This window comes from Apis cerana, linkage group LG15 (assembly GCF_029169275.1).
Source record: "Apis cerana isolate GH-2021 linkage group LG15, AcerK_1.0, whole genome shotgun sequence".
NCBI classification, from domain to species: Eukaryota; Metazoa; Arthropoda; class Insecta; order Hymenoptera; family Apidae; genus Apis; species Apis cerana.
The window spans coordinates 5727588-5752345 of NC_083866.1; the positions used below are offsets into that span (position 1 = coordinate 5727588).

At 44.8% G+C, this 24758-nt stretch overlaps 1 protein-coding gene across 4 annotated transcripts in view; it reads right to left on the reverse strand.

Moving 5' to 3' along the window:
• LOC107997932 (headcase protein) overlaps nucleotides 1-24758 on the reverse strand; it is a 142848-nt gene that overhangs the window by 49548 nt on the left and 68542 nt on the right. The window contains exons 1-6 of one of the 4 annotated variants that reach the window (XM_062085754.1): nucleotides 19557-24106; nucleotides 18803-19159; nucleotides 18264-18523; nucleotides 17747-17998; nucleotides 17357-17528; nucleotides 16233-16872 (exon numbers count right to left, since the gene is read on the reverse strand). The exons of 2 other annotated variants lie outside the window; for them this stretch is intronic. In XM_062085754.1, the coding sequence (XP_061941738.1) occupies nucleotides 16595-16872; nucleotides 17357-17528; nucleotides 17747-17998; nucleotides 18264-18523; nucleotides 18803-19159; nucleotides 19557-19626 (1389 nt within the window). In that variant the 5' untranslated portion in view covers nucleotides 19627-24106 and the 3' untranslated portion in view covers nucleotides 16233-16594. Of the gene's footprint in view, nucleotides 1-16232; nucleotides 16873-17356; nucleotides 17529-17746; nucleotides 17999-18263; nucleotides 18524-18802; nucleotides 19160-19556; nucleotides 24107-24758 lie in introns of those variants that run through there. One more of the 4 variants, XM_062085755.1, reaches the window with a different exon arrangement.

Sequence of the window (24758 nt, forward strand, 5' to 3'; positions counted from 1 at the left end):
ATCTCTCCCCCTCGCCGTTAAACCGAGGAGCCCTTTTGTTCGCCTTTTGTTTCCTGGAGAAGGGGGGGCAGGCAGCCCTCGATGCCGATAGAAACGAAGGAGGAATATCTCGGGAAGGCACGAAATGCAATGCGTTTTCGGCGTCACGGTGTCTGGACCCGAAACCACGCTACGTTTTGCGGTTCGCTCCGCAGTTGCACGGTAAAGATTTCGAGAGTTGGGCAGGAAACACGGCGTCCGGCCGCTTTTTCGAGATTTCCAGAGTTCGTTGACTCTTCGCCTCGTTTTTCGTCTTTTCGTTGCGCGCGAAAATAAGGAGGAGATCAATTGTTGTTGATTAAATCTCGATTCAGCTAATTTTTCGAAAACTGATATATCGGAAAAGAAAATACAAATGTAACTGAATATCTAAATTGTCGTTGTTTACGTAAGATTAAGTAAGTGCAAACAAATTAGCTTATATTCAGTAATATTCTTGAACAGGAGGCACGCGTGTAGCCCTTTACAAAAATCACTCGTAAACGATTGCCTCTGAAAAGCGAATGGTGGCTTAATTAAACCACGATTTTCAAGCACGCGTTTCAGAGGGCTCCTCTCCTCTCAACACTCCAATCGTTTCTTTGATGCTCGATCGTTCTAACGAGATCCACTTACAACAGCCGTCAAAATTACAGCCGGAAAACCGAAACGCACCACTCGAAAAAAAAAAAAAAAAGAAAGAAAAAAGAAAAAGGGGAAATATTCATCGCAAAGTTACAAACCTCCGAGTGTAATAATTTCAAGCGCGTCAAAAGTTCAAGTTCGTAAGGAAAATAAGAAAAACGCAGGATAAAAACGCGGCGCATGTTCAAGTGTCGCGAGAGTTAAATCTCGCCGTTTTATTATCGCGATAAAAACCGCCCTCCCCTCCACGGAAAGCTTCGAAGCAAGATAGGAAAAAAGAAGGACTTGAAAATGAGCAGAGGTCTGGCGAGAAGAAAGGGAAGAAAGGGGGGGAAAGGAGGATCCAGACGCGTAAAAAAATGGCGATTGTTAATTAAATCCGTTAAGCCACAGAGGGGAGAGAGAACATACAGACTGAAACCACTCCGCCGTCCATTTTATCCTCGTATTTGTCTTGGGGGGAGGCTCTTTCTCGCGACATATTTATACGTCTTTCCTCCCATTCTATTAATTCCCTCGTAACGTTCCTCGCACGAATTCTAATTTCCGATTTTCTTTGCTGCACGAATTGGAAGAAGAACGAGAGGATTATTAATCTCGAACACCTTTCCTCTCTAATAAAAGGGATTATTTACAGCAAAATCCTCGGTTGAATATTCAAAGGACGAATTAACGAAATACTGCCTATTATTATAATCCGTCTTCCGTACCTTGCTCGACAACTAATTTCCAAATAATCCCCGCCGTCGTTCGAATTCGCCGATCCAAGAAAAGATCGAAGCCATCTCCTTCGAGACGATATTAACTTCGAAAGGGATCCTGGAATAACGATAAGTAATCCTCTCCAAGCCAGCTACCTCAAAATTTCCATCCCTCCTGTCCATTCCAATGGTATTCAAAGGGTCAACCGAAGGTCCACGACGGTATTCGGCATCCACAACGGGCAGGGGACCTGCGATTAATCGCGTATTTCGCGGCGAGGTCCGCGCAAATCCGTCGAAAATGGGAGGAAGAAAAGAGAGGAGGGTGGCGAGTCCACCAAAGCCTCGTCCCTCACGATCCTAAAGATTGAATTACCCTCGTGTATCCCTGCTATCCAGCGTCACTGGATCCGTTCGAATGGCTCGAAAACGATGGCGGAAGGAGGGCCAAAGGAAGAGAAGGGGAGAGAGAAGGGGAGAGAGTTACCGTTAATTGGACGGATGATACCGGCAAATCCTGAGAAGCTGGAATGGAGAGAGGGAGTCCAGCGTCGCTTTGTCAGAAATTAGAGAGAAAATGGGCGAGATGCCACGCGTTCGGAAGGCAAGGAAACCCCTGCGAATCCCTTTGGACCGGATGAAGATGGCCAGGATACGTTGGAAGGACGAAGTCGTCGATCAACTCGCTCTGAAGAGTTCTCGAAGAGGAAGGAATCGTTGACGCTTTAATCGTGGGCGTGGTTGCTTCTCCTGCGCATGATGAAATTTTTCCAACGAGATCTCTTCGACGAGTGAGAAGAAACAGAGATATTACAAACGTAAACAAGCTCTTCAATATATCATTTTTTTCTTGTAAAATATATAATATTTTAAATTTAATCGTCTCTTCGTTAAATTTTGGTAAAAAATTAAATTAAACACTCTTACAGTAAGCAACTACCGATAAAAATATAATCTTCTTGAATGGATATTCGGCCCCGCGTTGATAATTGAACAATTTAAGAAACAGTGGGTGTATTTATCTCATTTCCAACGAGATTTCCGCGACTGACTGATCGATCGATCGCCCGTTTCGACACTCCAGCAGAGAGATAACTTCTTCTCACGCTTGCGAAACGGTCGAACAATAAACATTTTGTCGTCACGTTAATCGTGGCGATAAGAGGGGCGCTCATAAAGCTCCCCAACTGCGGTGTGCTCGTAAAACGAACGGCAATGACCCGGTCGCGTCCACGATCCGAGCCAGCTTCTTCTTCTTCTTCGCTGCTCGTTCCCTTTTCGAAACACGTGAGTCACACACCGCGCGCATTATCACGATTTCTCTTCGCCAAACGAAATAGATACGTGGACATCTTACGGGCATAATTAAACGGTCCGACCGTCCGAGGCGTGTGGTCGCGATCCAAGCGGCCTATCGAGCGATGGGTTTAACGGCTGGAACAACGCCGCTGCCGAATGCTGCAGTTCACGCTTCGTTTCGACCTCGGATGCGGATCGTCCACTTAAACCCATCGCTCCGTGGATCGACTTTAAACCGCGATAACGCTAACTTGATGGATGTACGAAAGTGCGAGAGAGAATTAATCGTTGGAGCCAGGAATTATTTCATCGAGGTGGCAGGGAGAATGAGAGAAAAAAACGAATAAATTGTGTTTCGCGCTCGCGAGGAGACCACACGCGCGGTTTCACGCTCCTGGGAGTACGAGGCCGCCCGTTTCCCGCGGAATTCCAGCGTTTCCTCTCTTCGAAGATCCGGCGAGGAAGAGGAGAACCGATGAGAACAAGGAGAGAAGGAGAAATGGGGAGGGGAAAGCGGATCTGACTAAGTGCCAAGCGGCAAAAATAGCCAACGGTACTACCCGAGGCACGATGCTAAATTCACTAGGCAATAACGGGTGACGAGGGGATCCACGACTCTGCTCGACGATTCTTTGCCCGCGACGCAAACGTGGGACGAGAATTCTGCCCCTCTCTCCCCATTCCTTCCTCTTTCTTTCTTCTGTCGAATTGGCCGTAATCGGCGACACGAGGCAGAGAAGCACAACGAATTTTCGTCCCCGGAGAATGGAGATGACCGTTTTCCTCTTCCGAAAATCGAACATCTTTCCTTCCTTCCAGAAATAACGAATAATTAAAATTTGATCCGTTTCGAAAGTAATTTCTGTCCCAAAACGTATCGTTATCGTTCGATTTATTCTTAAGGTTGACGGTGTCGAAAAAGGAAAGATTTCCTCGTTTATTTAATCATTGTTGGGGCAGCGGAGGGGCGGGAATTTTAATTGGTCGAGATTGCAGGTTGCAAACGCGTCAAATTCCACGCTCCGTCGAGCTCGCGCGAACTTTTATCCAACCTTCCTCCTCGGCCGCTGTTGTACGTATTGAGCCGCGAATATTATTAAACGTAAATTAAGAGAAGTATATTTATACGTGCCGTAACTGTAACTGTTGACCCGATTCGACCGATTATATTATTATTTACAGTTGGCTTCTCGTCGATGATTACACGCCGCTTCTAAATGGCAATTAAATCGTCCGTTTCGAAAGTCGAAAAATAAATTTTCTTTTGTAATCTCCGTGTTTACGATTGACGACGCTCCAAAGCGATTTGCAGTTACACACCGAATAACATTCGCGAGGCGATAATAAAAGCAATAAATCATCCGCAAATTTCAATTCAAATTCGGTTTCAAATTTTTATTACATTCGAAAAAATAGTTCCTATTTCGTCGCCACGATTCTTAAATCAATTTCCCCGTTACATCGTCTCTTTCTCGCCGAGTCGTTGCGAAATAAATTCGCAAAAGGCTGCTCGGATGGAGACGTGTGGCCTTCTCTCTCTCTCTCGAGGAAAGCCACCCGGCTAGAAGGCGCGAACCGTCAGGTTTTAACGATCGATGCTTCGAGACTCGGCACGGACAGTCAGCCGGACGAAAGAATATGCACTTCACGCGTCCCGTCGAGTACACACTCGAGTACACAGCCTCGTGTGTCCCTTCCTGGCTCCGGCCAGAGAGAGAGAGAGAGAGAACACACTCGGCCGTGTTGGCCTAGCTGTGCAAACAGCGCACAGGCGTGCAAATGCCGCTCGATTGTGCGCCTATCGAACTCGACTCGCAATTACGCGGGATGAATGGAGGCTTCCAGGCATAAATTAAAACCCAACCGAGGCATCCAAGTGTTACGCTTCGCTTCTTCTCTCTCTTTTTTTTCTCCTTTCTCTTCTTTCCGACGAGGATCCAGACATCTCTTTCCTCCACTCTCTTCCTTGGATCGGATAAATTAGTAGAAGGGAGGACGATCGTGTGTACGCGCGAGTGCGTGAATGTGAGTTTTCGAGACGAGTTTTACAGGACGACCAGTCGAGTGGACGCGCAGGGTCAAGTGTTCGCCGAAGGACGATTTTTTTTCAGAAAGCCATCGAGTGACGCGTGTCCGGATCGTTCGACGGCGAGGGGAATGGAATTGTCGGTGGTCGGGCGTAAATACGTAGTGGAAATGGTCGCGGGGGAAGAAGGAAGAAACGTTTTTTCAATTAATTAAAATTAAAACGAGTAATATTCGGATGAAGGATAATCGATCCGAATTAATAATTTATCGAACTTTTATTATCATTGGAATTTGCGATAGAAAATTCGATCCCTTCGTATCTTTTAAAGATTTACAAATAATTGGAAACGAGAGGGAATCGTGCATGAATTTTCATGAGGATGACTCATTCCCATCTCGTGTAATTTGTATTATCTCATCTATTATATAAACTTCTTAAATCACCACACACATGTACATATGTAATATATACACGTATATCAAGCTTGTTAATCTACCTAATCCGTACAAATGATCTTCCAATGATAGCTGTTTCGACATCTCGGCGCATACATGCCTTTAATAACACACTTTCATGAAACGAATCTTCCTCTTCGCACGACACTGCACGTGAGAGAACGTGTGCGTGTGTTGAGAGATTAAAAGAGCGGCGATATTTTTTTCTCCGTTCCAAAGGTCGACACGAGGCGGCTCGTCGCGGCGAATTAACGCGTTCGTCTCGCGCGCAATTGCGGGGGTGTTTCGAGCAGTTGATTCGGTTCATTGCCGCAACGAGAGAGCCAGCTTGGAGGAGGAGAGTGTACGAGGGACACGAGCCGCGATTATTGCAAGATTTATTGCTCCTCTTCGTTTCTGCTCGGGCAGAAAAGAAACTGGGGAAGAGGGAGGGGAGGGACGAGATGGAGAGAAGTCTGAGAAAAGTTCGGTTGAAACATACTCCGTGTCTTTTCTTCCCTTTCTTTCTTTTTTCTTTTCCCTTTCCCCGTTTTCAACGTTAACGTTCCAACTTTCTCTTCCCCGAATCCGCGGTTTCGTTCGTCGATACGCTTGTCTTCTCGTCTCGTGGAATCGTTAAGGGTTCGTGGAAAGAAGAGTCGACGATCGACCGAAATTGTATCGTATAATGTAAGAGGGAAAAGATCGGGGAAACTTTATTTTCTTGTTGTTTTTTTCTTTTTCTTTTTCTTTTTTACGATTGAGAGATGGTGATTCTTCTCTCGAGAGAGAGGTAGAGACCAAGACGTTGTTCGTATAAATTATGGCGCAGGGGTGGATGACAGTGGAAACGATAATGGTCCTCTAAAGCGGATCTCTCCGTGTGATTCATCGAATCAGGGAGTTGAAAATAGCGAGGAGTATCTTTGACGATGGCCGATGTATCAGTTTAATTTCGGGATATCTGTTTAAATTATTCCACCGTTGGGAAACGGAGAACGGGAAAAAGATGAAAAGGAAAACAGATTTACTCGCTGCGAGAAATCTTCGGTTTTCTCCAACAAGTTCTCGAGATTATCGATCGATTTTATCGGATGCTTGGAATAGAAAGAGATATATAATATAAAAAAAAAGTATTGCGAGATACATAACGGCTGTATCATTAAAGAACGATAATATCTCTCTCTTTTTTTTTTTTTTTGCATTACGTAAATACCCGACAAGAAAAATTAATCACGTTTGCGATTCTTTTCCGAGAATCGAGATAAAAATAACGCGAGGGAAATCAGACAAACAAATCCGCTTCTCCCAGATTCTACCTCTTTTTCCAAACTACTGCAAAAAAAAAAAAACTTCAGATTAAAGCTTACAATTCAATTTTCACACACGTCCATAATACAAACCGAATCCCGTCCGAAAGGATAAAGCATCCACAACGCGCAATTATATACGTCAGAAATTCTTTTTCCTTTTCAATACAATACGAACGAGCAATTCTCTGGATAGAGACAAAACAAATTCGCGGGCCCCGCGCATCGATAACTCGGAGGAGGAATGCGCGCTATCGCCAAAGGCTGTCCACTGTTTGCTCGCCGGGCGCACAATGAAACCCATTGTGTACCCTGAGAGCGCGCGCGCGTTATCAGGGGCACAGCTTCGAGAGACTATCGAGGCTCTACGTACGCCCTCGGGCGACACCCGCACACAACCGCTGTACTACCACAGTGGAGGCGTCGTCCACCAAACCTCCTCCTCCTCCTCCTCCTTTCCCGGAAATCGTTTATCTTCGTGAACCCGTTCGATCGCGAGGAAAGAAAGGGTGGAGAGAGGGGAACGAGGAATGGTAATGTTTTTATTTGGCGCGAAGAAGAGGTTCGAGAGGGTGGAAACGGAAGGGTGCGAATCTGATTAGCGGGAAGAGAAAGGAAAAATTGGAAATTGGCCACGTTTGGACCAATAACGGTGGGGCTCGCCTACTAATCTCGAAATCACTTTGACTATTTTACCAGAGCGTCGACTAACGTCGGGCGTTGATGATTATTTCGGGCCCGACTATTTTTGGGCGAGCAAACCTGAGGTACATCTAGTTCTCGAGGTGAAAGGATTCCGACAGGATTATGATCCCCTTATTTTTATCCGTACGCGTTTAAATACGCGTAAATTTCACCGAGTCTTCGCTAACATCAGCATAAAAATAGCCCTCCCCCCGCACGCGAAATCTCGAATCCACGGAATATTAAACTCGATCCATGCACGCGTACGCTTCGCGTGTATAAATCTCTCGGCGAGGAGGCTTGGGACGGTTCGAGGTTTCTGGCGAAAATTGCACCGTACACGCACGCACGCCTCGCCACCCTCTCCTCCCCCCTGTTCGGTCGTGGCGATTATTATGCATCGCACAAGCCGGGCCAAAGAGCGATCTGCTGGCGCGAAAGAGAGAGAGAAAGAAGAGAAAGGGGAGAAAGAGTACACGGTCGAAGAAGCGTGATACAGTAATGACCCAGACGAGCTGCATCCTTGTGCCACATAAAGCCCGCCAGCTATGGGAGAGAGCGTGCGTTGTTACGCACGCTCGCGTGCTTACGAGCGGTATCGACGATCACGCTCGTCACGGACTCTTTATCACCGATTCCGGCCCCCTCCTCTCTTTCTCTCCACTTCTACTGCGAGGGGAAGAGGGGAGAGAACGCCATCTCGAGATATGTTGTCCAAAATTGCCGCTCCTCGAGTTTTCTCGATTCGGAGAATAAAATAAAGCGAGATAAGAATCGTCGTTTCCGATTCCTTCGATTCTTCGCGTTTTCGAGCTCTTTGTTTACGCTAGATTTCCTCCTCCGATATCCGATTAATAAGAGCGCGGCAAATTCCTTTTCTTCTCTTTATTAAGAACTTAATATAAAATTTTATGTCACCTATAAGAGCTGCTATTTCGATCTGAAAATTTACAAACGCAATTCATTTATCGAATTGCGACAAAAAGGGGACGGATAAAATTCCATTATTGCGTACGAAACGTCTCAAAACAGGCATTAATCTAACGTGGAAAGAAGGAACCGCAAGAAATTTTTCCTGTCCACGAGCAGGAAACCGAGAGAGAATGTTGTTCGCTCGAGCGAGCAGCGTGGAGGGATTTCGCGCTGCCATTATATCCGGAATTCAGGACGTTGAAATGCGCTCTGCCACATGGATCCGCGGGTCCCGAAGGAAGGAAGCCAGCCGAGCGCGAACACGCTAGTCACCGATTAGACTTTGGACGAGCGTCGACTTTTCCTCCCTCTTGACGCGAGGATTCGACGAGGAGGAGGAGGAGGAGAGAAAGAGAAGGCGACTCGAAGAAAGGCAAAAAGGAGGGTCTGTCGTTCCGTGTCCACAAAGGCAGAAAGGCATAAATAACGCGCGACTCGCTTTCCTTCCACGAGTTCCTTCGAACAGAGGAGAGGCAAAGTCTCGCGCGGGACGACTGTGCCTCGAAATTTCTTTCTTGTTTTCGAAATCTTGAACGAGCCGGAATGGAAAATTTCTTTCCCATCCAATAAACTATCGAGAACGAGAGAGGGGAATTTTTGATATCCCGAGTAGAATTTGAAGACATGGTACGATTGAGACGCAGTTTATATTGAACAAAAAAATGAATTCGCAATAATTAATCAATGCGCGTAATATTTCTCTTGCGACGGTGCAAAAGTAAAAGCGAAATCTCTCTTCGTCTTTCGCCCGAGTAATATCGCGAGCGCGGCGATAAATCAATCGCAAATTTCATTATATAAATACTCCCGAGTGTATACAAACGCACGGTCGCTCCTAAGAGAAAAAGACAGAAACGTTCAAAACACCACGCGCCTTTCCCTCTCCTCGAGTGGAAACGAAATGAGAGCGCGACGATAAATCAATCGTGAGATGGTTAAAACGTTCTTTTTCTTCCTTCCCCCCCCAACGACAAACTCGCCTCCCCTCGTTTCCACCCGAGAGGATCAAGATTAACTTCTTTCTCCTCGAGAGAAAGAAGAATCGAAAGAAATATAACAATCTCCAAATTCCATCCCCTCCTCAAACTAGCGTTACCCCTCAGATATAGTTGGAATATCGCTGATGAATTATGCAAATAATTATTCCGCCGACCGCTACATATCCTTTGGCCGGGGGGGGGCTACGAATATTCGCTCCACTTTCCACCCCCGCCGTCGATGAGACGCGTTGTTTCGTCCGCGGAGGGCACAGTACGCGCGTCCTCGCGAATGCGAGGAATTTGCATTTTAATTGCGACGAGCGAGAGGGAAGGAAAAGAAACGGGGCGGCTCTGCCTGTTATTCCCCACCCTCGGGAGAAAAGGGGGCGGCCTCCTCTCTCGTTCACTCGTCGATACGAATAATATTACGTCCCTGGTTTATCGTGGGGAAAAGGATGTTCCGAAAGATGTGAGAAACCGTGCGTGTTCGCCTCGTGATCGTTAAAAAATTTGGAACGGCGTTCGAGGGGCTCGTTTTCTTTTAGAGATCGGATTCGTGGTGTACATCATATCGAATTATATTTCGAAATAATCCATTCGTACAATTAGCAAACTTTTGATCTAACGAATTAGAAAGATCGTGATCGATCGATCCGGCCCTCTTATAACGAAGTACGTGATTGAATAACTCGAGTTATTTTTACCTCCCTCTCTCCCTAATTAAATACTCGATTAAGGAAAAAGTTGGGGCTGTAAATCTTTCGCGAGCAGTGAACAAAAGAAGATTGAAAAAGCGGAGAATTACAAAAGGAAACTTCTCGTTGAAACAGTTTTCACCCTCGTTGCATCGATCAAGGGTGGTGCGGTGGTCCTCCTTCTCTTCCTCCTCCTCTCTCTCTCTCCTTCTCACGAATCGTTATTATTTTGCCGAGCAGCTACACGCCACGCTGTGCCGCGAGATTTACGAGCGCGTAAATTAGCCGAGGCGAAGTTTCGTGTGTCCCCGCCCCGCTTCGTCCCCCACCAGCGCGAGATTTCCACCCCTTTCGCGGGTGGAACGAAAAGAGAGATCGTCGAGGTTAAATTCACCCCCTCTCCATTTTCCCTCCCCTCCTGGTATCGCTTCGGCGAGGTACCACAGGCAATTTGTCCTTCGACAAATTAATTTCTTAAAATAAGCAGCCCTCTGGCTGTTTCTTCTGCAAGCCCGAAGGCTTTATTGCTGCGGATACTTTACGATCTTTTCGTATTTTCCCCTCTCCCCCTCCGTAAGTAGACTCGTTTCATTATCGCTTGGATATCCGTGAAAATTATTTGTTTATCTCGACGAATAATTATCCGTCGTCTACGATTAATCCCTCGCGATGTAACGTGGCTCGAATCTTTGATAAGGCTCTTTCTTGCGAGATTGCTTTGTTTCGAAGCAGGGTCCTTTCAAGAAAAAAAATATTCCTCGAGTCGCACGGTTGAGCGACTTTGAATTAATGGAAATAAATAAAATTGCTGGTTATTTTTGTAAAGCGATGATATAATTATCTCGAGTGAGCAAGAAAAATGCGACGGGAGCACTGATCCAAAGGTTAAAATTTCCAGCAACTTTTCATTCTCTCTCGGATAAAAGCGTCACGCGATCTCCGATCGAGGACAGCGGAACATCGAATACCGCTGATACCGATCCGCCATTAATCGTGCCTTTTTGCCGAGCTCTATCGGCTTAGAAAACCGGTCCCCTCCGTTAACAGAAAGACAAACCACTGCAATAAATCCGGCCAATTTAAAACCTGTGTGTGTCCCTGATCGCGGCGCGGCACCGTTAACGATCCTCGTCTCGTTATCGTGGCAAAAATTCCTTTGATTTCTGGATCCATCCTTACGAGATAACGTTTGACGAGCCCCAACGTTTTTAAAATTACAACAGAAGATTCGAATCTTCGCAACTCTCGAAGGATAGCGAATAAGAAGGAAAAAAGGATCGATTTCTTTTATTACTCCATCGTGCAGATTTTTAAGAATAGAATTTATTTCCCGAATTCGAGGAGGACATTCAGGAAGGAAAGAGGAAAGTTTCTCGAAGCAACGAATTAACGAAACGAATTCGAACGAGTTCGTCTTGGATTCGAGAGAACGATCGTATCGCTAAGAGATGAGCATAAACGGAGAAAGCGGGCTACGAGTTTCGCGGCGCGACAACGGTTGCCCTCCCCCTCCCCCACGCGTGAACACGATCCACGGCCCACGAACGGTTCGCTACCGTTGCATTCGCTATGCAACTGGGTCGCCTCGGAAATATACGCACCGTGACGTTACCCGATCTCCTTTAACGATGCAAGATTGACCGGGAACGGGTGGAGAGAAACGAGGCGATTTTTACGCCTCGTCCTTCCAGCCGCGCGCCGCATTTGGATAAGCTGATTGCACTTTGGATTAAAACCGTGATAATAAGATTAACGAGCGTAATCCGGTGACCGTTCACGTGGAAAATTCTTAGCCGAGTTCAAATAACGAGGAGAATAATTTTGTCGTCAACACGAGAGAAAAGTATCTTTGATCGTAATTAAATATATATAACGATGAGAAAAAGTTTCGAGTTTTCGAACGGAAAGAAAATCGAAGACAGGCTTCCAGGAATCCTCAAATCCGAAGGAAGATCCGAATGAAAAGAAAAATTAAAATTTTCCTATTTGAAAACTAAACCGAAATGCAGTTGTCATCGATAAAGCGACACTCCTCCCGCACAGTGATTTCTTTCACGCGATGCAAACACGTGGGGCTGGATTCCGTGTAAACCGCTCGAAAACAGCCATCTCCATTCACGTCGACCTCCTACGAATTCGCTCTTCTCTCTCTTTCTAAATCCAGCTCTAACTCTGTAGGCAGCGGCAGTAGATAGCGGACAGACTGGCGATAATAGTCAGACGTGGCGAGATATAAAGATAGGGAGGCATATATAAAAGGCAATTTACATGCGGGCGGACTAATACACGATCGAGAGTGGAGCGACAGTGGTCTTTTCTCGATAGCGCGTTTATTTCTGCGGTTGTGTTATTTATGGAGGGGCGATAACGGGCACAGGAAACGGGAATCTCGCGATCCGGACAGAGAGAGAGAGATCCGAGCAGATGGAAATTAATTAATCTCTCTCTCTCTCTTCCTTGCTCTCGCTAAATTTGAAAGCTCGAGGAGGGTTTGAAGAGGGTTGCGACTCTATTAGCGACAGGTGATGGAAGTTTGATCGAAATGGTCGAATCACGCTCGATTAATCGGCACAGGCTTGCGTGTTAAACGAAATTCCGAGAAAGTAATTTTTAGAAAAAAATATTGCATCGATAAGATCTCGATTAACTTGACTAATCGAAATTTTTCAGGGTATTCTTTTTAGGAGAAATTATTAAAGAATTATTGAAGATGCGCGAGAGGTTCGCACAGAGGTTGTTGTAAGCATCATTGGCTGGCAAGCGTGAGAAGTGTGAGGGGCGCAGGAAACGATAAAACTGTCGATTTGAAACGAACGACATCCTCGATATCGATTCAACAAACGTCGCTTCCACGGTATAAAGACGGTTATATATATCTGTCTATCTGTGTAGATAAAATATCCATTTTTTCCAAAGTTTTCTTGCTACGATAATTTATATAATCTCGTTGCAATATTCGAAAAGAGAAATTATCGAATATATAAAGGAAGCCTCGAATATCGTTTGTTTTTAACATCCTCCCCTCCCGTAAAACGATCATACTCCCCTTTTCCTCCCCCTTTGCGTCTCTCTATTCCACACAATTTCGAAGAATTACCCTCCTCCCCAAATTGAACAACAAAAGATTGCCTCTCCTGGATCGAGAAGGTTCGAGAGAAAAATCGGCTCGCGACACGGTGACCCGTCCTCGTTCGGCTCGGCGAGCAGCGTCCGGCCTCCTCGCGATAAAGCGAGTGGGAGGGAGGGGGCCGCGCAAAAAAGCTCGGTCTGTTGGCGCGCCGCTTTTCGGCTCGAGCTCGGTGTCGCCGAGGAACGACGACGATACCGAGGCCAATGGCCCCACGGTGCAATGGTGCAGTGTGCAATCGCGAGGAAACGGGGAGAGAGGCGGGGAGAGAGAGCCGTCTGCGGAGCGATCCGCGAGCGGAAACCTTGAAGCGTGGATCGCGTGTGGGTCGAAGCGGAGAGGAGAGGAGAGACAGGTAAACGAGGTTGGAGAACGATGGAGTGACACTGGGAGGCGAATGGAGAGTCTGGTCGATGTCGCTTGGAAATCACGAGACCCACGTGACGCGCGGCCTTCGAAAATTAATATACATTGCGAGATATGGATTATCGATTCTCGTTGGAGAAGTTTTTTCGCGTTTCGCGATACGATACTTGGAATTACTACTACTGCCGCTAGTATTCAGTTAGGAAATTTTTGCACGTCGACGATAAAGGGAGTTTCAAATAGGAAGGAAAGGATGGTGCGGTGTTTTTTCCGTGTTTTTTAAAGAATCTCGAAGATGATGCTGATGCGGGGGAAACGCAAGGGTGGCGAACAAGCTTGGAAGGTTTTTGGTAAACACGGGTCGCGGCGTAATCACCCCTATCGCGGGCCGTAAAGCCCCCGTGCGCCGTGAAAAAACGCAATTTTTCGCAGACGCGAGCGTCACGTATAATAAAACGGGTCCAGTGACGGGATCGTGCGTGGTTCGTACCGCGTCAGCGGCGCGGATCTCTGGATCGATCGTCCCTCTCTCTTCGAGCATCGACGAGGATGGAAACTCGCCGTTCATGAAATATACAACAGACGAACCAACAGACTTCGAAACTGGCTCTCTCTTCGACCGATATCCAACTGCATTCGGGTCCAGTGTGTCGGAGGAAGAGTCGGGGGGAAAAATCGGATACGCCATTTTCTCTTATATCGTGATTCAATTATTTCCGTCCGATAAATTAGTAAGATTGTTTGCGTCGATTCTCAAGTACTTTCCTCCAGTAACGAGTTGAAGTGCTAATTATGAAAATTCTTCGTATTATTCCAATGTATCGTATATAACGATCGAATCGAATATTATCAATTCCCTCAGACGAAAGTGGAATTAACGATGATAATGAATGCAAGGATAAGCGAAGAAGCGAAGAAAATGGAAACAGAATCTGGCAAACAGCGATCGTGGAACAAACACCGTGCTATTTTTCTTTTCCACTGGTCGCTTCCAGAAGTCAACTTCTTCCCACGAAGAAAGAACCTACGACCGATTCTTGGCGGAGCGCGCGAAAAACTCGTCTGGTCTCTCTTGACCTCCCGCCGGGGCTGTTTCTTGCACGAGCCTGCCTTTCTCCTCCTCGATTACTTTCGGTTTCACCGGCAAATTTATTCGGCGACGAAGGCAACTCTTCAAACCGATAATAACCCACTCGATATCCGATCCTCTGAAATCTGTCGACATCCACAATCCGTCAATTGTACGTAATTAAAAAAAAAAATTATCAGGTGGACTAACCTTCTTCGAATTGACGTTCCCTCTATCGAAGATATCGTTTAAAAAAATAAATATTTTTCACGAATCTTCAATTCCTCGCATTTTTTTACGTATATATGTATCTCGAAAAATTCACGCCAAGAACAATTACCGATCCAATAATAACCGAGGAATGCAAAGCACTCGACTACACATCGCGGTCTCTCCATTAAAAAAACAAAATTAAAGTTGCCACGCGATTGGGAACACCGATTCCATTTCGTTCCTCCTCCTCCTCCTCCTCTTTCTTCTCCTCCTCCTCCTCTTTCTTCTCCTCCTCCTCCTCCTCCTCTGTCCCCTCGAGGAGCCGTGACGCGCGTAAACATCCGGCCACGTGGAGAAACAGCGTTTGTTAGACGCTCGGATCCGCAAAACGTACGACACAGAGGAAAAATATATATACGGGGGCCTGAAGACAACTCTTCGTGCTTTCTCTCTCTCCCCCTCCCTCTATCTCTCTCCGTCTCTCCGTTACCGAGTAATGCAAGCGTTCCTGGTACGTCGACATGGAACGGCCGACCCTGACGAGAGGTTTATAGCAGCATCCATTATTAGAACGCCGATACGAGAAGCTACTACGCTTCATAAATATAAATTCGAATGCATAATCGATGAAAGCGAACGCCTACCGAGCGACGCCAACTGCATGACAAATGCATTGTGGATCGAGGAGGGGGGAGGGGAGAGATATTTCATCCTCAGCGTTCCGGCCATTTACCGAAACCGAAACCGAAACGGTAAAACGATCTTGGTCCGCTATTATTATTACTCCCGTGGGACGAATCAATTCAATGTTAAATTCTTCCGAGAAGATAGAATAACATCTTCTTATAAAACGATCCGGCCGGATAAATCGAATACTGCACATCGATCAGAAAGAAAGCGAAACAACGCTATGCGCTACGCTTTTACCCGTCGCTGAATGTATCGAACGCGCCCGAAGCCTCCTGAAAATTGTATATCTCCCCCTGTATCGCGTCATTCAACTCTCGAAAGAAGCTAGAAAGGCTTTGTAGGTGGTGGTGTTGTATCGAGAACCGATTACCAGGCTCTCATTGATCGCCGATAGGTCGATGTTCCCCGATTAACCCGTCAGGTCAACGTCCATGAAAGAACGCGTTCATGGGCTTTTTCGCTCGAACGGGGTCAGACTCTTCCCCCGCCCCTGCTTGCATATATATGTATGTATGAATGTATATATATATATATATATAAATATAACTTCTCGTCACACGCTAATCTCGCGGTGATTTTTCATTTTAGATGGGCGGAGCGCATGATGGCCCCCACAGGCGCATCATTGTTGACTCGAGAACCGTGGCAAGGGCAGGGTTGAGGGGGAGGCTGGAACCGAGCATCGTATGCGCGTCGATGGTGCACGATGCTGTACGTACTCTGTACACGCATCACGCAGTGCGTGGTCCTCGAGCGAGTTCAAGTTTAGCCCGTCCATCGAGAGTTTGGCCTCCACAGTATTGGCTTATCGCTCGCTTCGTGCTCGTCGAGCAAGAATTCTTCGATGATACTTTAATCCTTCTAACTTTGATTCGTAACATTAATGAGTGAAACTCACTCAGGGGGAGGAATCGCAGTGGATGACGTGGATGATCATTTTATAAATCCCGATTCGAATACGAAATATAGCTCTCTTTAGGAAATACTCAAATGCTACAAATTGTTTTCGTTTTTTATTTTATTTAGTTATAATATGAAAAAGATATAAATAATTCTTTCAATAGAGTTACATTTATTTTCTATTCATAATATAAATACAAAAAATTTTATCACGCAATAGCGCAATTTTTATTCTTTTTTTTTTCTTTCTTTTTCTTTTTTTCTTTTTTTTAGAAAATAAAAATTTCCATCGTCATTATACAATGGCATTATACAATGGCAATGATTATTTTTTATATTATCTTTATATATTTTTTTTTTCCCCCTTTTATATATTTTTTCGCTCACAAAGCGATAAATCTCTTGGATCTCGTACAAAGATATTCGATATATATTTTTATTCAAATATATATGTATATATTTTTATTCCTCGATTTCGAAGGTACCGAACTCCCTCTGTATCTCGGTGAACGTTTTCCCTTTTGTCTCGACCAAAAGGAAGATCACGAAAATCACGCTCAACGCGCAGATCAACGCGAAGAAGAAGAAAACAGGTGCCATCCCGACAGCCTCGACCACGCTCGAGAACGACACGGTGACGATAAACGCCAATATCCAGTTGAACAATGCTGCGGACGTGGAAGCGGTCCCCTTTAACTTGGTAGGAAAGATCTCTCCCATATAGGCCCACGGTATAGGACCTGTATTTCCACGGAGAAACGTACCATTATATCGATGTTGAAATCGTCGACGAATCGATCCACTTTAACTCCTTAAAAAGACGGTCGATCCTTGCGAGAACTCGCGACACGATGAAGTTCATCATTCTTTTCTCTCTTTCGATCATCCGAATAATGATCTTCGATCATCGGTAGCCGCGAGACACGCTTCGAGATAAATCTCATTGTGTAAAAAAAAGAAAAAAAAAATTGACAGACACGTTCAGCTCGGAATGGATGCGAAACTAGCGATGAGACACGGAGAATCGCTTCGTGGAATTACTTTGAGTAGTTACGCTACAATCAAATATCTGTTTTATACAGATTATGTTCCATATCTCATCCCCACGTGAAACGATTATCCGCGGCAGCTGAATGCATAAGAGAGAGATTCGTTTAAAATTAGCATATAATATTCTGGAAAGAAGAGAGAAAAAAAATCGGTTGTTGTTTCGTTACTACTAACCGGCACCCAGGCAGAAGGACAGGATGTATAAGCAAGCGCAAAGGAGCGGTAACCAATATAGAGTGTCGGCTACCGGGGGATTGGTTTCTTTTATGATGAAAAATATGGCCAGACCTATCAGGCAGATGCACATCACCGCAAAAGATACTACCAGGAGCACTTTTCTGCCCACCTACAAAAATTAATCAGTTTTCGAAAACGGAGTTCCATTTATTTTACGAAACTCAAGTTTCGACGAGTGTACGCTGCGCGAAATTAACTCTTGACACACACTATGACGTTAATATTTTTGAATAATATACATATATGTATCGAAGTATCGAATAAGAGTTAATCTGAAAAAGAGCAGCAAAGCGCAGCATTCACTCGGTTCAGTTGTGGAAAACTAACTTGGTCGATCAGCGCAGCAGCTATGATGCAAGCGATCACCTGGACCACCGCGAACACCACCATCTGCATCAAGGGATCTAGATCGACGCCGGTCAGCTTGAAAATCGTCTCGCTGTAGAATATGATCGCGTTGATACCGCTGAATTGTTGGGCGAACATCAGCCCATAAGCGATCCCCAACGTCTTCAGCACAGCTTTCTTCATGAACGCGCCGAACGTCACTTGTTGAAGCGCGCTTTTCTCTACTTGTTCCTGGCGTTAATTAAATTCGATTGCTCGAGAAACTTAAAATACGGTTTCGATATTTTGTAACAAATCAATGGCGGGTAATACTTTCCGTTGTTTCGAAGTGGAGTATCAGTGAGAAAGAATCTCTTTATTATTTAAACTTTCGATCGAAGTTGGTTGATTCAATCGAATTATGGTTGAACAAAAGTTATAATAAGAGAGACTGTCTACGATGGGACAGTGGTATCTGGGAAGAGATGGAGAAGATTAAGTAAAATAGAACACTAACTTTGAATATAGCGAGCTCATCGTCGATATCTTCGTAATCCGGTCCTCGGAAGAATCTCATCGATTTTTTGGCAGCCTCCTCGTTGCGCTTTACCATGTAAAACATAGGACTCTCAGGCATGAAGATCATCATTATAACAAACAGAATTGGACCAACTAAACAAAGACCTGTCGTGGTAACGACGTTTCTAGCATATCCGCAGCAGTAGGCGTACAGGATTCCGATCACGAGCAATAATTGGAAGAATATACCCAAAGTACCTGATCGAATAACAAAGTTGCATTTCAACTATGGGGGAACAAAATGATAAATATCGCAATCCGTATGATCTTCAACGATTTCTCGAGCAATTTCTCCCAAATTTTCAATCATTTTTTCCATAAATTTTTACAAGATATACCTTATCTTTAATCGCTCCAAAAGCATTAAAAATCATACGATTCGCCGAACTTAACTTATCTTTTTTCTCTTTTTATCTCTTTATCTTTCTCGTTCGGCTTTAATAAAAAAAAAATCGTCTCGCCATCATTTTCTCGTACCTCTGATTTGTTTCTCCGAAATCTCCGCGGAGTACATGGGCACTATGACGCAAAACATCCCACCACAGGCGCCAGTGAGAAATCTTCCTACGACCAGAAGGGCGAACACGGAAACACCGATTATGATGAAAACCCAGCCGAGGATGAAGGCCGGAATCAGAGAGAGCATCAACCACTTTCGACCGATCTTGTCGATCAGGAACGGCACAATTGGCAACCCGCAAGCCGCACCCAATGGGAAGATCGCGGCGATCAAGGCGATCGCGGATATGTCGTACATGTGCACCTCTTTCAAAAGTTCAACGCATGGCGCGCTCCATCCGATACCGCAACCCAGCGAAAATCCACCCATGCACGCTGCGAAATTTATTCCAAATAATGACGGGGATCGAGAATTTCGAGTTTATATGCGTGATGGAGGAAATGCTCGAATGTATACGTGTGTATGATAATCGAAAGGTTTGGAGAACTCGAGAGAGTCTTGGCGATACGTTGATAATTTAAAAAAAAAGAAAAAAAATTCTGCCAAACTCGCGAACAAGATTTATGGGGAATTTTCAAGAATTCCAATCTTCGTGTTCCAAAATTGAAATTCTTCGCCACTATCCAAGGGAATCGTCGACGATATATCGCCAAGATTTTTTTTTTTTTTTTTTGATAGGTTACAATGGATACGATTCGGATTGAAATAAATTCTCGTCGAGCGAAAAAAGCGATGACGACGGGATGAGATTTACGAAAATGGACAAGGAACCTGAGATCGCGCCAATATACTGCGGCCATCTCCTTCGCAAGAGAACCTTGAATTCTTGCTTCTCGGCCATTTTTCACAAGTCGAATTTCGATTCTCTGCTACGTTCGTTTGACCACCCCTTCCTTCTTCTTCTATCGAGATCGAATCGTTTCTTCGTTGCACTTCTCGCCGTCGGAAATAATATCGTGGATCTACTTCTCATCAAGGATTTCCGTCTAACAATCGTCGCGTTGCCATGGTATCTCCGTCCGCCCCTCTTCTCTCCTTCCTGCCTCTTCCCTTTCTCCCCCCTCGAGTCGTTTCGCCCCTGGATGAACAAAAGAGAGCACGTAGAAAATAGGAAGGAGGAGGGGGGAACAAAAGATCAAACAGTTCGAAGACAGGCGATGAAAACGATTTTCCCTCGCACGCCCCTTCTAATAAACCTCTCGTCCGCCAAACCTATGTACAGTTTTTCCAACGATACCTGGGCGGCCCATCCGCAAGGATGGGCGGAATCGACGGGGATCGAGGCGGTAATAGGGATAAGATCCCTTTCCTCACGCCCGGTTACTTCGACTAACGACATTCAAATTCCATTAGAGCAAATACGCGATGTGCGGCTGACAACTTTCGGATTACAGAGGCCCTCCTCTCCTCTTCTTTCTTTCTCCGTCTCCCTCTTTCCGAGGAAGAGTCTCTCGTTGTCGGGGGATAATGGCGGGGAGGGAGGGAGGGAGAGGTGTAGGAAGAAAGGGTGGAGGAGAGAGGAAGGAACGATTAAATCGCGAATACGGATGGGGTATTTAAATGAGTGCATCTACATTTTAAATATCCCCTCCTCTCCTCGGCGGCGTCGCCGATTCCGAGATCTCTGCCTCGACGATTCCCTTCGCCGCGAGAATCGAGAATCGTTTCTCCAATTTTTATTTTTATTTATTTATTTATTTATTTTCCGTTTCATCGAATATACGCTCGAGCCAAGTTTGCGAAATATCATTACTTCGACTTTTATTCGTTTATAAATATACGTGACTTTTTTTTTTCTTTTGTTTTCTTTCCGTTTGTTTTCTATCGAAGCGATATTACTGTAATACGTTAACTATTTGAATATTTTAATTACGCCGATAAATGAAAATGTGGAGAAAAAAATCTTTCTCCTTGTATTTTCGCATTGTGCGACGACAAGTAAACGACCTCCTCGCAACGAATCTCCTTTCGCATCGGTGGAGGAAATCGGTGAAAAGATAAAGAAACGTGGCAGCTTCTTTTATCTCCGCGCCACGAGAACCTGCTTCCGACGCACGGAACGTGGAGAGAATTTTAGATAACCGATAACGATAACCGAACTACTGGTGCGATCGAGGATCCGCGAAACGACGTGTCTTTGCCCGGCCGGAAGGATGCACCGTCTTCCCAGAGAAATCGATCCTCTGGTTATCCTCGAACGTTCAGGATAATTTTAACTCGAGAAATCGTTCGAATTTTTCTCCATAATTTCGAAATACTTTTTTTCGTGCCATGTTCGTTCGAAGAGCAGAAATCGTGAAACAAATTTTAAAAAGAAAATTGTAAAAAGAAACTGGACGATTTATAGTTTATTAATTACTGCGATCTCGTCGCAGCACGGTGAGAGATCTAGTTGAGATTCTAAATTTTAGAAAGGTTATTTTCTAATCTAACGTATCCTACCAACGACCTAAGAATTAACTTATGATTTTCTACGCTGTTTGGTAACCGTCTAACCAACACCACGACAAAGCGACTGTAATTGCAAGGTATCACGAAGCCATTGCCTTTTTCTCGCCTTTCAATTCCGCGCCGTTTCCATTCGCGTGGCGTCTCTCGGCTCTCTCCCCGTCCCCCGGGGAACGCTCGAATTTGCATATAAATATAAGTAAAAAGTGTATTTGCATTTAAATGTCCGTTGCAGGGTCGGAGTACGAAAGTTGGACGGAGCTCGATCGAAAAGTTTGCAGGAAGACTAACTATGGGTAGACGAATAGGTAAATGAGAGAGACGGGGAATTCTGAAGGTTTATCGATCGAGGCTCCCGATAATTGCACATCGCGCCCTGAAATTTTGTCATAACGTTTTTCCATTGCCCCCCAAAAATTTCCTGTCTTCCTCAAATTTTTTAAACGTAAATTTTCATCGATTACGCTCGAGAACAGTGCGAGAGTTCGCGCAAAATGCAATTATTAAATGTCTTCGTTATTTTCTTTGCATTCTTTTCTTTTTTTGTACATTTGCATAAGCATTCCAGAATAATGCAAATAAAGGGGGAATAAAAAAAGAGCGAAGGTAGCCGCTCACTTTCATCGCTGTCGTGCCCCCGACACGGTTGCAGAAACGAATCACGGCTCGAAAATTATCCGCCCGAGCGAAGTACATCATCGGGCAATTAGATCACAACCGATCGCAAGCTAGGAGAACTCGACAATTGCGTCTAATTATACGTTGCCCGCGTTCGCAAGAAAGGTGGCTCCGAGAGGCGCCTCGAGAGTTTCTAGTAGCGAGCAGCGATTTTTTTCTCGCATCGCGGTAACGAGAATAAAATAACAGCCTGGGGGCATAAAGGTATCGACCGATTTTTTTCGTTTCAACCAATAGAATTGTCAGCAATAGGTGCGTATGCGGGGTGTGTACAGAGTGATTCTAGGGATCGAAGAACAAAAATTAATTAATCGAAACTGAAAATTTCTTAATGTTGGAACTGTCAATTATTGCAACAGTGTTTCCCAAAGGAGCGATATATTTTAGAGGAAGGAATATTTAAAGTTACGTACTCGGTTGAAAACCGAAAAATAGAAATCTAATTCTAGATTTCAAAGAGAGACAAAGAACGCTTTTTAATTGTATTTCGAAAACTCGAGGGATGTATAAAACTTTGAATATATTTTAATATATTCTTCGATGAGAAAATGTGGTGAATGAGATATCTTAACTACGAAGAGCATAAATATTGTGGCTGACAGCGTGGAACACTACGAACCGCGACACAGGAAGTCGACAAGATAGTCGGTTGTTGCGATGACATCGAAAATATCGATTCGACAAACTTGTTCCCAGAATAGATACGTTCCTTTCTTATTTGTAAGAACTATCAAAGAAGAAAGTATCGAAATAATTGCAAATAAATTAGAAACGAAGAGCTCAATCTCTCGACACCAACATATCGAATATATTCACGATATAAGATTGGAAAAAAGAAAGTCCAAAGCAACAGTTCGATTTAACTCGATATTCGATGATTTTTAATTTTGCGGGCGAATAAAATAAGCTCGGAATTTCTGCGCGCCATCGTCTGTCCACTTACGTTCCCTTCCACCGCCAGAATCATCTCGCGCACGGATGATTTACGAGATTCGGAATTCTGGGCGCCGTTTAGAAATCGTTCGACATCCTCTCTCCAAGCATAAATCGTCGTCAACGCGCATTCATCGCGTTGTACGTACGTGAAATTCGTTTCCTGCGGCGAGTGGGAGGGCTGCATTCCCGCCACCTCAGCTTTCGAATTCAGTTCGTCACGGAAGTTGTCGCAACGGGAACGAGATATTCCGGTTTGGCCGGTGTACGAGCCGCGATATGTATTGGCAAACTTGTTGCCAACTATTCCGGTTATCGATATATGTGTATATATATTTATATGATTTCCTTGGAAAAATTCGTCAACGCTCGAGAGGACTAAATAAAATCTGTTTACAAGAATTGTGTACGTGTTCAGGCAACATATTTTAATGGAAAATTTAAACGATTCGTATCTTTTTTTTTTTTTTAATAAATAGATAGATCTCTTCTTTCGGAGAACGTCGTATTTTTCTTTTCAATTTTTTTTCCCCGTCCCATAAAGTTTTTGAAAATAAAATTAAGATAATGATAATCGTAGCATGGAAAAATTTATATTTCTTTTCTATATTCGCTCAAATTGCAAGTATCATAAAACGTTTTGAATATTGTTTCGTTTCGATAGAAAAAGGTAAATTTATTTATTTATTTTGAGCGAAAAATGTAACGAAGCGACACGTATCATCCATTTTATTTTTAATGGAAAATTAAACGGAAAACTTTTGCCGTATTAAATTTTATTATACGTAGTTCGTGTGTACGTAAATCAAATTTCCCAATTACTTCGGGTGAAACAAATAATCGATCGGAATACGAGTCGACTGTACACCAGCTATCTCGACGCGAGGCTAATCGAACGTTACATATCGGCACCCATTCATCGAGACTCATTCAAGGAATAGAAATGAGCTACGATCGCCCGTCACGGCTCGACGATTTCCCCCTTTTCCAAATGAATATTCCATCTGTTCCAACGGTTACTTATCGAGCAAACGCTTTAATCGCGCGACTCGCTGGCAAAGCCGCGCTTTGTCATCGCGTAATTTACAACGAACCTTCGGCTCGTTCATCGATCCAACGTCTAATCAACGTCGCTTAATTATCCTTCCTCCAATGATAGATGCATCCGTTCCCAACATCTTTCGAATTCGCTGCTCGATCTCCACGTATCCTAATTTTTCCCCATTCGTAATTTCCGCTCTCGCCACCACACCATCTCTCTTTGTGCCAAGCATTTTGCACGACGAATCACGCAAAACCGTGAAATCGGGTGAAAATCGTGGACGAAAGTTGGCGTGTAAATCAAGCCACGTATAATGAAAATCCCGGATCAAAAGTAGCCCGCATACCTCTGACGAGCCAGGAAACCGGAAACTGATCCCGCTAATACCGCCGTGAATCCATTTAATCGAGAAGTCCTACATAATTTACATGTACCGGCCGACGAACGAGGCGCGCACAGATCCTCCCCCAGACCTCGAAACAGCTTACATAAGCCGTGGACTGGCTTAAGCTACCTTGAAGTCGGTCGTTGCCGCTGTCTCCCGCAATCGTTCCACGCCGGCGTATGCATCGAACGTTCCCTACAACCGGCAATCAACCGACATACAACGCGCGTGCACGATACGGCAACGCGCGAGGAAAGGACGAAAGGGGGGGAGGAGAAGGGAGAAGGGAGGGGGAGAGAGAATAGATTTCAATTTGAACGTGGGAATGGGGTGAGAGGGGTGAGCGAGGTCTTCTCTGTGCCGGTATTGATCTCCTCCGTGGGATGGACAATAAATTGTTGATTCGAGTTGTTGGTCGAGGGATACGTCGTTAAGGAGACGATACACGTCCCTCCCTCCTCTGGACGGGGGCTCTACTACCACTACA